The sequence below is a fragment of the Macrotis lagotis genome, chromosome 6 (genome assembly GCF_037893015.1).
Source record: "Macrotis lagotis isolate mMagLag1 chromosome 6, bilby.v1.9.chrom.fasta, whole genome shotgun sequence".
Taxonomy (NCBI): Eukaryota; Metazoa; Chordata; class Mammalia; order Peramelemorphia; family Peramelidae; genus Macrotis; species Macrotis lagotis.
This window is the reverse complement of record NC_133663.1, coordinates 232,196,556-232,210,319: the sequence shown is the minus strand read 5'-3', so window position 1 is coordinate 232,210,319 and position 13,764 is coordinate 232,196,556. Positions and strand designations below refer to the sequence as shown.

General features: G+C 36.7%; 1 protein-coding gene and 1 long non-coding RNA gene across 5 annotated transcripts in view; one reads left to right on the top strand and one right to left on the bottom strand.

Moving 5' to 3' along the window:
• Positions 1 to 13,764, bottom strand: part of ARHGAP6 (Rho GTPase activating protein 6) — a 348,047-nt gene that overhangs the window by 10,438 nt on the left and 323,845 nt on the right. For all 4 annotated transcript variants that reach the window (XM_074192457.1, XM_074192459.1, XM_074192458.1 and 1 more), the window contains one exon: positions 1,514 to 1,776. In XM_074192457.1, the coding sequence (XP_074048558.1) occupies positions 1,514 to 1,776 (263 nt within the window). The remainder of the gene's footprint in view (positions 1 to 1,513; positions 1,777 to 13,764) is intronic.
• LOC141491479 (uncharacterized) overlaps positions 1 to 13,764 on the top strand; it is an 80,097-nt gene that overhangs the window by 14,615 nt on the left and 51,718 nt on the right. The window lies entirely within an intron of this gene.

Here is a 13,764-nt window from a genome sequence, read left to right as displayed (position 1 = left end):
TTATAAAGTATTGACATTAGTAAAAGAACTAGATATCTGGGAAGATACAAAGAGTTTGAAGACTTGGCTCTTGTCTTCATGAAACTGACAAAATTGAGGCAACAAAAAATCCTTATGTACAGGTTACTAGGGCTATTTCTGTCTTTATGGGAGCATATGCAAGGTACATATGATTTCATCAGTAAAAAATGTCAAGTGTCACACGAGTAATACAAACACATGCTATGAGATCAGTTTATAGTAAAAAGAAAAAATAGTGACAGCTGATTATGGTTTTTTTTGACAACTCTCAGAAGAAATTCAAACACTTGAGAATTTGCTAATTTTCAAGGGATCAACACATGGCTACATCCCACTGTCTGATGAAACAACTATTATGACCAACAAAAAAAATCACTCAACCAAACTTGAAAACATTTATATATGAACTGTGAAGATCTCAGAGAATAACGACACTATTACATATAAATTCATTAGGAAGTTAGGTGGCATAGTGAAGAGAATATTGGATTTGGAATTAGGAAGACCTAAACTTGAATTCTGCCTCAGATATTTTATCAACTATGAAACTATAAGTAGTATTGATGTCTTGCCATCTTAGCTGCTGCCATTTATCCCTCACTACTAAGATCAGAGACCTTCCAGCCTATCTAGATGATCTTCCCAACCCATTCAGCTGTGGAATTCTCTATGTTCCTTCTTTATTCTTTCTCCTCCATAGGTTTTGTAACACTGCTTTGTCATGTTGGTACTCTTTCTCCATGACTAACCGATTCATCTCAATCTCCTTTAGCAGATCATCATTCATACTATATATACACCCTTACATGCATATATCTTATAACTGTCCTAGTCTCTCTCCTCTTCTCTTCCTACATTTTCACCAGGTGGTCTCATTACCTTCTACAATTCAAAACCACAATTTCTATATATAGACGATTCCTAAACTTACATATCCAGTTCTAGTAGTCCCTCTCTTGAGCTGCAGTTTTGCATCTCCAGCTACCTGTTGGATGTATGTCTCTCCTGATGTCATGTTTGTTGTTTTCAGTCATTTCTTTGTGACCCCATTTAGGATTTTCCTAGCAAAGATACTGGAGTAGTTTGGCATTTCTTTCTCTAGCTCATTTTACAGATGAGGAAACTGAGGTACTATCACTCAGATAGTAAGTATCTGAGGTCAGATTTGAACTCTTGAAGATGAATCATCCTAATTCTAGATCTGATACTCCATTCACTGTGCCACCTAGCTGATCTCATAGATATCCTTTAGGCATCTCAAGCTCAATATGTCTGTTTGTTCATGGAGCTTAGGATCCATATACCTAATATGTAATTCTTCAGAGTAAGCAAACAGTGCTTACATCATCAATAAAAGATAGATGAAACAAGAACTATCTCTGTCATAAGCTAAAAAACTATTTTGATTCAATGAGAAAAGAACCATTTCTGTCATAGGCTAAAAAACAATTTTGATTCAATGAAGGTTGCACTTTTGATAATTAAACCATACCTTTTCCAGCCCATAGTCCAGGGGAACTTTCCCTTGATTTAGACTGCAAGTGGCCAACCAACATATATTGTTCAGGCACCTTGTAAAGTTTCTCTGAACCCAGGGCAATGTCTTCTTGCAGAGCCAGCAATGAGCGTTCAGACAGCACTGGGGAGTTATTATCATAAGGGGAGACATCTCCGCTTGAGGCTTTGTTGGAGTCAGTAGATGAATGTCTCCCTTCCGTGGAAAAGGAACCCTCTGATCTCAGCAGGTGGGGGCTTCTGCCAGGATGAGATCATTATATACAGTGTTAATAATCACTATTTGCAATCATCCTTAGTACAAAAACTATGCCAACAATGGAAGGTAATGCACAAACATAGGTGATGCTGAAACATAAGACCTTTTAAACGATGTCAACATTCTCTATGAAGAAAATGAAGTTGTTTCAAATAATAGTCAGCAGAGGTCAGTACAACTCAACAGATGTTTCAATAAAAGACTAACCAAGGAGGGGATGAGAGGAAAGAGACAGAACAGTAAATGGATTCTTATACTATCTTGACCACTTTGTACTGCATAAGTATTGATAAAGCCATTCTTTTTTCCTATTTTGAAAGCAAAGTCTAGGATATAATTCCCATGAAAATTAATACTGGAAAATGACTAATTCTTAGCTTTCCCAGCATGAATACAATAGCTTTTAAATCCAAGTTAAATCCCATTCAGATAGAACAATGCATATACATCAAATTTTGCTTGAAATGTAATAACCACTCACATTAACTTTGTTCTAAGCTTTGTGAGGTGAATGGTTTCATGTATGTGTATTGTTTTCCCTTCATATTAGACAGTAACAATAGGCTACCATCATGTGATCCATTTTGAAAATTTATCTGCACATGTTTCTTGAGATGAATTCTTTTCATAATCTTTGTAAAACATACTATTATCCCATGCCTTAAATATAATATATGCATGAATCTGTTATGGAAATGCAGCACACACAACAATGAGAAAATGTAAGCAGGACAAAAAAACCCAAGAACTTCCAGAACACCAAAGGAGGTCTTACCTTGAATAATCTGTTATTTTCTACCCTCCTCAATACAGTGTCCCTGATAACATCTTAAAGTGAAATTATCACAGGTTGATAAAGAAGTGCAAAAATAACCCTGTTTCTCCCCATTCTCCATTTCTCTTGGTCATTCTTTGAATTTTTTGGTCTAATTTTCAAAAACATTTTTTATTATGAAAAAAGAAAGGTAAATACTTGCAAGCCAGTATGTTCTAATAGTATTGAATCACCCAGAATAGAGCAAGATAGAAGAAAACAGCTTTAGAAAGAAGACCTTTTCACTGTTGTCTTGCCATTAGTTATTATTAAGCATAATAAAAACACGTGGGCTGCTTTTCTTTTCATTTTCACCTATCCCTGAAATTTTGAGGAACTCAAAAATGTTCTACTAAAAGGGCATTTACTGCCCACCCAGGAATCAAAATTCCACATATCCAACCCTCACCTTTGATAACTCATGTCAGATGATTTATGTAGAAAAGAACCACCAGAAAATTCTGAATTATTTCCCAGATCTTGGAAGAGTTTGAGAAAAGAAAAAAACTTAAAATTCTTTCATGAAAGTGAAAAACAAACAAAAAACAAACCCCCAAAGTTCATTTAATTAATAGCAAGCAACCAGCCCTGTTGCAAACATACAGATGATTATCATGTACTATAGCCCAATTTGAGGGAACATTGAGGAGGAATTCTAGTTACTGAAAAGAAAGTCCAACACCTAATCAGTTATACTTGATAAACAAGTAAAAAATGTAAAATATTGCTGGCAAAAGTGCTAGACTGTGAATATGAGTCTGGGTTCAAGTTTAAGCTGTATGACTTAGGGTGAGTTATTTAGCTTCTCAACTTGGCTTCAATAAGGATAAGATGCATCATATATCCCCAAAAATAAGACAGCCAGGTGAGAGTAAATAAAAGCATTAGACCTGGAGTCAAGGAGGCTTGAGTTCAAATGTGACCACAGACACTTACGACTTGTATAACACTGGGCAAATCACTTAATCTGTTTGCCTCAGCTTCCTCATCTGTAAAATGAGCTGAAGAAGAAAGTGGCAAACTACTCTAATATCCTTGCCAAGATAACCCATGAGGTCACTCAGAGGAGTCTAAATTGACTGAACAACAATGGTATCAAAGTATTTTTTAAACTATAAAAACAATAAATGTATTTTTTACACTTTCATGGTGTTTTATGCATACTTCTTGCTATATTTTGTTCAGTAGACATTTCTACTAACATCATACCTACTAACATCATACCTACAAGAAGCACAGTCTTTAAGTACTGTTAGACAAACAGATACAGTCATTGTATATATTCCAAAGCATGGATTTCCAGTGCTTGAAAAGGTTGGGTAATACAATGAAAAGAGCACTGGTCCTGGAGGACCTGGATTCAAATCATGATACTGATGCTTACTATCTGTCAACCTTGGGTAAGTCACTCAACCTCCTCTGACTTTGGTTTCCTTAACTGTAATATGAGCCTAGGGTTTGCCCCCCCCCCAAATTTTGTTAGTTATATTTCAATGTAATTTGTCTCCTTATTATCCTAAATATTTTTTATGCATTTAAAAAATATTCTGAGGGATCTATAGACTCCATCAGATTGCCAGTGGGGTTACTGACATAAATATGGTTAAGAATCCCCTTTGCTAGATGATAATTTGGCAATTCTCCCAGCTCTTCCATTAACCTATGATAATTCTTTGTTGTTATCCATACGGTTGGAAGGAAAGAAAAATTAAGTTGGAAACTGGTATCTTAATGCCAATCTCAGGCTCTAAGCAGATATATCATTGGTGCTTTCACTCTACTCAACCACTTTAAGAGTCAATAGCCAAATTTGAGCTGAGTGATTAAAATCTGACTTTGAGGCCATGGATAAAAGTATCAAGAACTCTAGGCTAATAGATAGTACCTGCTTTTTCTCTAAGCATAGCTGCTATCTGTTACGGTTGCTACTCTTGTTTTTCCTGAGATACTATAAGTGATTACTTGGGACTCCAATACTCCAGCAGAAGGTAGTGGCCATATTCAGACTATTCATGCAGGAACAGTATGATAGTGATCATGACTAAGGATTTAGCATTCAGAGTGGAGTTGCCAACTGGCCAGTCTTCCAACTTAACTGAGTGTTGGTGGTGGCCCCATCTAGATCTGCTAGCTCCAGATCAGTGCAAATAATAAATCTTCTGAATTGATCATATTATTCAAATTCATAGCATATTTCCATTGAATATGGCCAGTTGCTATATTTTATATAATTATAACTTCAATCAGGGTAAATTTGAATACATGCAACCAGTTTAGGAAATTCATCATTCTCACTAATTGAGATCTGTCTGTAATAGACACATAGGAAAAGAAAGGCATAGAGTTGCTAATACTCTTCCATAGGTTAAACTACCAGGCATATCTTGTCTATATATAATTATGGGGATGGAGGCAATGTGGATTACCATGGTAAAATAGCTTTGTGAAAATCAATTTATGGAAATTGTCTTTTCAGCCCTTGCACTACTCTTGTCTTACTGTTCCTGGCTTCTTGGTTACCTGATGGATGGACTTCCCATGTCAAAGGGCTGATAAATAGTATATCATAGTCAAGCATGTACAACTGCTTTAGGAAAATGACTTACCACCAATGCAGTTTACTGGTGGAGAGAAACAATGTTATGTTTGCTAAGGTTAGCCTTTATTAGGCCTTTGTTTTAGAAATCACTATGAATCTAGAAATAATAATAATGATGATAACGTAGTTATTACTGAGTCATTTTCAGTTGTGTCTGACTCTTTATGACCTCATTTGGGGTTTTCATGGTAAAGATCTGGAGTGGTTTGCCATTTCCTTCTTCAACTCATTTTATAAATGAGAAAAACTGAGACAAACAGGGTTCAGTGACTTACCCAGTGTCTCACAGTAAGAGTCTGAGGCCAGATTTGAACTCAGGAAGATGTATCTTTCAGACTCCAGGCCCAGCACTCTATCCACTGTGTAATTTAGCTGCTCAAAGATGATGATAGCTTAGCATTTATATAGTGCTCATTATGGCAGCTATGTTCTTTGCTAAGCATTTTACAATTATTGTCTCATTCGATATTCAGAATAACCCTGGGAGACAGATACTATTATCACCCCCATTTAACAAATGAAGAAAGCAAGGTAAACTGAAGTTAAATGACTTGTCCAGGGTCACACAGCTAGTAAGTCTCTGAGGTCAGATTTGATCTCAGGTCTTCCTGATCCTAGGCCACTCTATCCACTGTGCCACCTATTGCTATCAGTTTGGTCATCATTATGCCCTGCATATGTTGTATTGTCCCTAAAAAGAATGTTAAGTTTTTTGAGGACAGGCACTTTTGCTTAGTCTTTGTATCATCAGCATCTTGCACATGCACATAGTGGGCATGTAATTAGATTGGCTACAATTTTAAAACTTCACAAAGGATAGTTTCTTTAGAATTTAAGAACTTATAATAATTTTAAAAAGTACTTTCATGTTAAGATTTGCATGAACTGATGCTGAGTGAGATAAGCAGAACCAGAAAAACATTGTACACCCTAACAGCAGCATGGGGGTGATGATCAACCCTGATGGACTTGCTCATCCCTTCAGTGCAACAGTCAGGGACAATTTTGAGTTATCTGCGATGGAGAATACCATCTGTATCCAAAAAGTGTTATATTAATATTATGTAATTTTACTATTTCATACTTTATTTTTCTTCATTAAGGATATGATTTCTCTTGTCATCACATTCAACTGAGATCAATGTATAACATGGAACTAATGTAAACACGAAACAGAATGCCTTTTGTGGGGGGGTGGGGGAGGGAAGCAAGAATGAGGAAAAATTGTAAAACTCAAAATAAATAAAATCTTTCTTTAAAAAATAAAATTACTTTTATGTTGATGATCTTACCTTCTTCTCTCAGCTGCCTATTGTGAGATAAACATTGTAATCATTATTATCCATGTGGCAATTGAAAAGATTGAAAGTTTCTGAGTAATTATTCATTTTATTAATGATGCTAGCATATTGGTAGATGAGAAAAATGAGGCACAAAGATGGTCATAGTAACTTGCCTGAGGTGGCATATATGTCTGTTCTGCTGTCTTTCATTGATTCAAGAAAGAGAATTTCATTATCTCTCAGAATTCTATATAAAAAGGGACATACATTATGCTATGAAGACAAGTGCATGATCTTCTAATCCAGGCTCTATCTCCTACTATGGGACCATGGACAAATCATGGCATTTTGGAAAACATCAGTTTCTTCATTAGTAAATTAGAATTTTGATCATTATGATTTCTGTTATATATGTCCCTCCTAGTTCTAAAATATGATTCTGTGAAACATTCTGGTAGTTCAAATGTAGAGTAGTTCTTTATTTTTTAAACTACTTGAAAAAAAGCCAGAATTTTTTAAAAATTACTTGTACAAATTGGGTAAAAGGGCAGGGCAAAAGGAGGAACACAAATCTTGTATAGCTAAAATATGGAAGGCAATAAGATGATATGGGAAAAACAATCCAGGGAACAATAACAAAAATGATCAAGCCAAGAAGTTGATTAAAAACATAGAGTAACTACCTGACCCAAAGCAAAGAACATTAGCAGCCAGGACAGTTTAGCATTAAGAGTCAGTTCAGAAGTATTCTTGAATAGGTCCTCTTACCTCCATAGAGGAGGCAGGTAAATGATGCAATGGATAGAGCATTAGGCCTGGAGTCAAGAAAACTTGAGTTCAAATCCAACATCAGACATTTTAGAAGTTATATGACCTTGAGAAAATCACTTAACCACATCTGCCTCAGTTTCCTCATCTGTAAAATGAGTTTGAGAAGAAAATGGAAAATCACTCTAGCATCTCCACCAAGAAAATGATTCAAATGGGATCATGAAGAGTTGGAAATGACTGAAATGACTCAACCAACACAACACCACCACCTCCATGCAGGCTCCAAAACCAAATCCAAGCAGTGCTCTCTAATCATAGAATGTTCATGAATCCATCTAGGAAAAGGTGATTCATAATATCAAAGTGGACACTCAATGCCCAAAATTAAGAAACCTAAATAAAGGATGTGAGAAAATGGTGCTCCTTTGGAGATGGCTGGAAGATCAGATTAACATCATATCTTGGCTTCTCTCTTCAGAAGCAAAACTGACCCTGAGAAAGACCAACTTGACTTCAGTCTTAGGAAGCTACAGGAAATGACTTCCAAGTTCTAGTCTAGGAGGACAATAAATTCCACTATCATAGTCCCTATCTTTTTTTTTAAGAGGAAACTTTTTTTTATTTTTTATTTTTTAGGTTTTTGCAAGACAAATGTGGTTAAGTGCTTTGCCCAAGACCACACACAGCTAGGTAATTATTAAGTGTCTGAGGCTGGATTTGAACTCTATCCACTGTGCCACCTAGCCACCCCAAGAGGAAACATTTTTAATCAGCAGGGTTAATTGCTAGAGGATGAGGGAGTCTAATCCTTTCTTTAATTCTGGGATGGATTCATATATATATATTCAGACTAAACACTTCTTTGGTGGGATGAGCTATCCTTGGATTTTTTTTTGTTTGCTGCCACAGAAAGAAAATAGGCTGCCAAACACTTTAGAACCAAGACCACTATAGTATCACCATTTGCATTCTCAGCTAACTGAATCAAGATAAAATGAGCATGGAGACCAAATAGCACGCTCACCCTTAGTGTGGTCACTCCAGGTCAGGGTGTAAACACACTGGCTGAGTACTGTGGGCAAGCTTGCACTGCATCGGGGAGTACAGTACTTGTTCTGTGAACAAATGGAAAACCTCTGTTCAATTCCCCTTAGGCTTCCAATAGAGAGTCATGCTGACCTTCCCGAAAAGAAATACCCAGAGAGTATTTAAAAATATGCTGGCTTACACTGTAACTTAATTATTCAACTGATAAACCTCACTCTCTTGGAACCTAAAAGGACATAACCATGTCTCTGAAGCACTTAATTGTATTGTGGAAAGAATGCAACACCCACCACAAAAGCTTTGTGCTTATTGAGAATTTCAAGTTAATTTTTATACAATTCTATATAAACAACGCTTTGTGCAATATCCCAGAAAAAGAGTGGAAACATCTTTAACTCTCTTAAGATCTATGAATGAAGACACAATTTAGCAGACAATGGAAACTTCCTGTGCTAATTGGCAATAGCAACTTAGTTGGTCAAGGTTTTTAATCTAGTTACATCACCATTGATAATATGTCAGATGAAAACAAACAAACAAAAAAAGGGGGCAGCTAGGTGGTACAGTCAATAGAGCACCAGTCCTGGAGTCAGGAAGACCTGAGTTCAAATGTGACTTCAGACACTTAGTAGTTACCTAGCTGTGTGACCTTGGGCAAGTCACTTAATGCCATCACCAAACAAAAGATTTATGTCAGTAGAAAATGCCATTGATTTAATTTATTTCTTATATAGGATATCTATGATAACTTTTCATATTTCTTTTAAAGAAGGTTCCAAATCACTCTTAGGAGATTCTTTTATATTCTAAATTTATTTTTCAAATACCTTTCTCTTTTTTTTCCATGCCTTTCACAAATTGAACATTCATACATATGAAACCTGTCAGTAGAGATTTTCCTGTTCCATGTTACTACCAAAAGTGTTTTTATTTTTATTTTTTAAAAAAATCTTATCCTCAAACTTTCTCAGAGGAAAGACTTTTTTGATTCATCCATCACTTTTAATTTTTTTATGGAACTGATAGTCATTCATACATATTGGATATATGTGGCCCATCAAAGTTGTCTTGAGCAGGAAAGAGTGAATATCAGAAGCATTATAAACGAAAAAAAACTGTTTGAAAATGAATAGTAATTGATTGGAGTAAAGAACAAGAAGTTGGTACCACCAGTCAATGGTCCTGACTCATAAATGACCATTTGGAGTGTATTCATTTCATATACATTTAAAAGCCATATCATTGGTGTATATATTCTACACACACACACACACACACACACACACACAATTTATCTGTTATAATAGAATTAGAAAAGTAAGCCAATCATTTATTGAGAGTGAGGAATAATAAATAAGCAGCTTAAATACTGCTTTGATGTTCATAGCATAAAAATCCTTCTGTACTTGGGTTTATTAAAGCAAAAGATCAAGAATCATAGAGGATTAGAAGGTCATATAGATGAACTACAAAAATTTCAGTGTCTTGCAATACTCCAAAGACCCATGATTTCATCACCATAAGGCACTTACTTGGTCTTCATGAGTTGCTAGGACCAAAAACCAAAATAAAACTCTTATCATCTGGTAGTAGACTTTATGGGCATGTACCTCTTGAAATATAGATAGATTTCATTTGGGACAATAGAATGTCCCCAGAACCATAATTAAAGCCTTTTCAACTCAGTAGGTCCAACTAGAGTTTGCGTTTTCCAGACATAGAAATTCAGAGTTGTTCCCCTGCTATCATAAAGCATCAGAGTAGAAATTTAGTAGTCACACAGTATAAAAAGATGGCAAAATCATGCTTACATTCTTTCAAAACTTCCTGCCATCTTTTTGGTGTCACATTATTTAGCAATGAGAGAGTATAAGCTCTAGTTAACATTGTAACTTTCAGAAACTTGTCTTTTGAGGAGAATCTCTCTTGCTATTTGTCTCATCTCTATCTCTGATTCTTTTTTTCTCTCTCTTTCCACCCCTTATCTTTCTTTCTCTCTGTATTTCTCTCTTGCTGTCTGTTTATCTCTCTTTCTCTCAACAATTAACTGGCAATAGCCACAGTTAGCAGTACCCAAATGTCTATTTTCTTTTTCTTTCACCTAAGATCTTAAAAGAGAGATGAAACTGGATTTGATTTTAAGAAAGCACCAAAATTGAGAGATTGAGATTGAGAATCAGGATATCAGATGAACTGCTGGTAAGTGTGGTAATTAGGGTAAATAGTCTACATGATCTTTTTAACATTGTCAGTATGATAAAGGATAGGTCTTGGAGGAAAATATTTCATATATTTATACTTAAATTTATACTTAAAACTACTTGGGCTACTGATTTTGCTTTTTCTTATTAGCTCTGAAAAGAGGTTTGATGGGAATGGAGGTTGTCAAATTTAACTAAAATGAATCCAAAATATTATCTATAGATCTAAATTATTCACATTATTCTTGTCCTCTGTTGGATGTGAATAAGCTATATTTTGAACTTTTTTTCAGATTATACTATACATAAACACACAAACACATGATTTAGGTCTTTTTAAGCATGCTTAAAGATCTTAAAATCATGCGTAAAAAATCATACCAAGTTTGAAAAAATAAACACTAACTCCCCTAGTTCAATTTAAGCTATAATAAATCTACTTAGGAATTATACATACAAAACACTGTTAGCAAGATCTTTCTGTTTTAGTCTCTGGGCTGTTTTTCCTTCAAATAACTTCTCTCTAAACAGTCAATATTCCTGTTCTTTGGAGGGGTGGAGACAAGATAGCAACAAGAGAGGATCATGCCTTAAGCTCTCTCTCATAAAACTTCTAAACTAAGGACTCTAACTAAATTTTTGAGAGACAGAACCCACAGAGGGACCCAGTGAGGCAGTTCTCCTGCTCAAGGTAACCTGGAAAAGAGCAGAAAGGCTCTGCTCCCTGGGGTTAGAGGGGTAGCCCACCAGAGGGGTAGCCTGCCAGAGAGAAAGAACTTCAGCCTCCTAGAGGCAGCCCCAGGGCACTGGGACCTCCAGCTCACAGCAGCGAGGGGAGTTTCCTGACCTGCACCCCGGGGAGCACCAGGTACAAATTGGGGGAAGGGGGGGGGAACCTCTGCCAGAGCAATCACATGAAGCCCAGCCCTCAGGGCACACAGCAAGCTCAGGGCACACAGCAAGCAAAGTGGCCAAGGCAGTCCAGATCCAGGAAACAGAAGCAGGTGGAGCCCATAAAAGCAGGAGCCCCCAGGGCATGTGCCCATTGAACCTAGGAAGGAAAGTGAAGAGAGAGACTGCCTAGCTTTCTCCTCTGCCCCTGGAAGAGAACACTGGGGTTCTGATGACATTCAGATCCTGATTACAGTCTAGGCCCCCCCATAGAACAGAAGCCCCCCCCCCACCTCAGCCCCATGGCAGAGGGTGGGGTACATATGGTCATTCACAGACCAGGAGGGAGGACAGTACCTCACACACTGAGACCCTGGTGGGAGTGTCCCAAAAGCTCAGGAAGCACCCCAAAACCAGGCCCAGGCTGGGAAAATGAACAAGCAGAGAAACAAGAGGAAGACCATTGAGAAATATTTTGAATATGAGCCCAAGAAGGATCAAAATACTCAGTCTGAAGATGAGGAAGCAAAAGCTCCTGCATCTAAAGACTCCAAGAAAAACAGAAATTGGGCTCAGGTTATGATAGAGCTCAAAAAGACTTTGAAAATCAAATGAGGGAGTTAGAAGGAAAACTGGGAAAAGAAATGAGAGAGATGCAGGAAAAACATAAAAATGAAGTCAGTAGCTTAGTCAAGGAAATCCAAAAAAATGCTGAAGAAAATAGCATGCTAAAAACCAGCTTAGGTCAAATGGATAAAACAGTTCAAAAAGTTATTGAGGAGAAGAATGCTTTAAAAAGCAGAATTGGCCAGATGGAAAAAGAGATAAGAAAGCTCTCTGAGGAAAACAAATCCTTCAGACAAAGAATAGAACTCAGGGAGACTGATGAATTTTTGAGAAATCAGGAATCAATACTTCAAAACCAAAAGAATGAAAAATTAGAAGAAAATATGAAACATTTCACTGAAAAAACAACTGATATGGAAAACAGATTTAGGAAAGATAATTTAAAAATGATTGGAATACCTGAAAGTCATGATCAGGAAAAGAGCTTTTACATCATTTTCAAAGAATTACTACAGGAAAATTGCCCTGATATCCTAGAAGCAGAGGGCAAAATAGAAATGGAGAGAATCCACAGATCCCCCCGAGAAAGAGATCCCAAAAAACCAACCCCTAGGAATATTATAGCCAAGTTCCAGAACTCCCAAGTCAAAGAGAAAATATTACAAGCAGGCAGAAGGACACAATTCAAATATTGTGGAGCTGCAGTCAGGATCACACAATACTTAGCAGAAAATACATTAAAAGCTTGGAGGGCTTGGAATGTAATATTACGAAAAGCAAAAGAGCTTAGAATGCAACCGAGAATCAACTACCCATCAAAACTTAATGTCCTCTTCCAGGGAAAAAGATGGACTTTCAACGAACCAGGGGAATTTCAAATGTTCCTGTTGGAATGGCCAGAGCTGAACAGAAGGTTTGATCTTCAAATACAGGACTCGGGTAAAGCATAGAGAGTGGAGGAGAAGGGGAGAAAATATGAGGGACTTGATGATGATGAACTGCATGTATTCCTGTATAGAAAAATGACACTGATAATACTTATATGAACCTTCTCAATTAACAGAGCAGGTAGAATGAGCTTTTATAGATGAAGCACAGGAGAAAACTGAATTTGAAGATAAAAATATGGTGTAAAAATGGAGTCAATAGAAAAACAGGAAATGTAATGGGAGAAAGAAAAAAGGGGAGGGGGAATAGGCCAAGATATTTCATATAATAAGATTTTTCTTTATTACAAAGAGCCCCCTTCCCCCTGTCGCCCCCTCTCCTTACTCTGAATGCCTATACCCCACTGAGTATATATGCTGTTTCCTCTCCTAGCCACCTCTGATGAGAGCGAAGTTTCCCTCATTCCCCCTTGCCTTCCCCCCTTCCATATCATTGCAATAGCTCATTATAATAAAGAAAAGTCTTATTATATGAAATATCTTGGCCTATTAACCCTCTCCTTTTTCTTTCTCCCATTACATTTCCCTTTTTTTCTATTAACTCCATTTTTACACCATATTTTATCTTCGAATTCAGCTTTCTCCTGTGCTTCAACTATAAAAGCTCCCTCTACCTGCTCTATTAGCTGAGAAGGTTCATATGAGTATTATCAGTGTCATTTTTCTATACAGGAATACATGCAGTTCATCATCATCAAGTCCCTCATATTTTCCCCTTCTCCTCCAATCTCTATGCTTCACCCGAGTCCTGTATCTGAAGATCAAACCTTCTGTTCAGCTCTGGCCATTCCAAAAGAAACATTTGAAATTCCCCTGGTTCATTGAAAGTCCATCTTTTTTCCCTGGAAG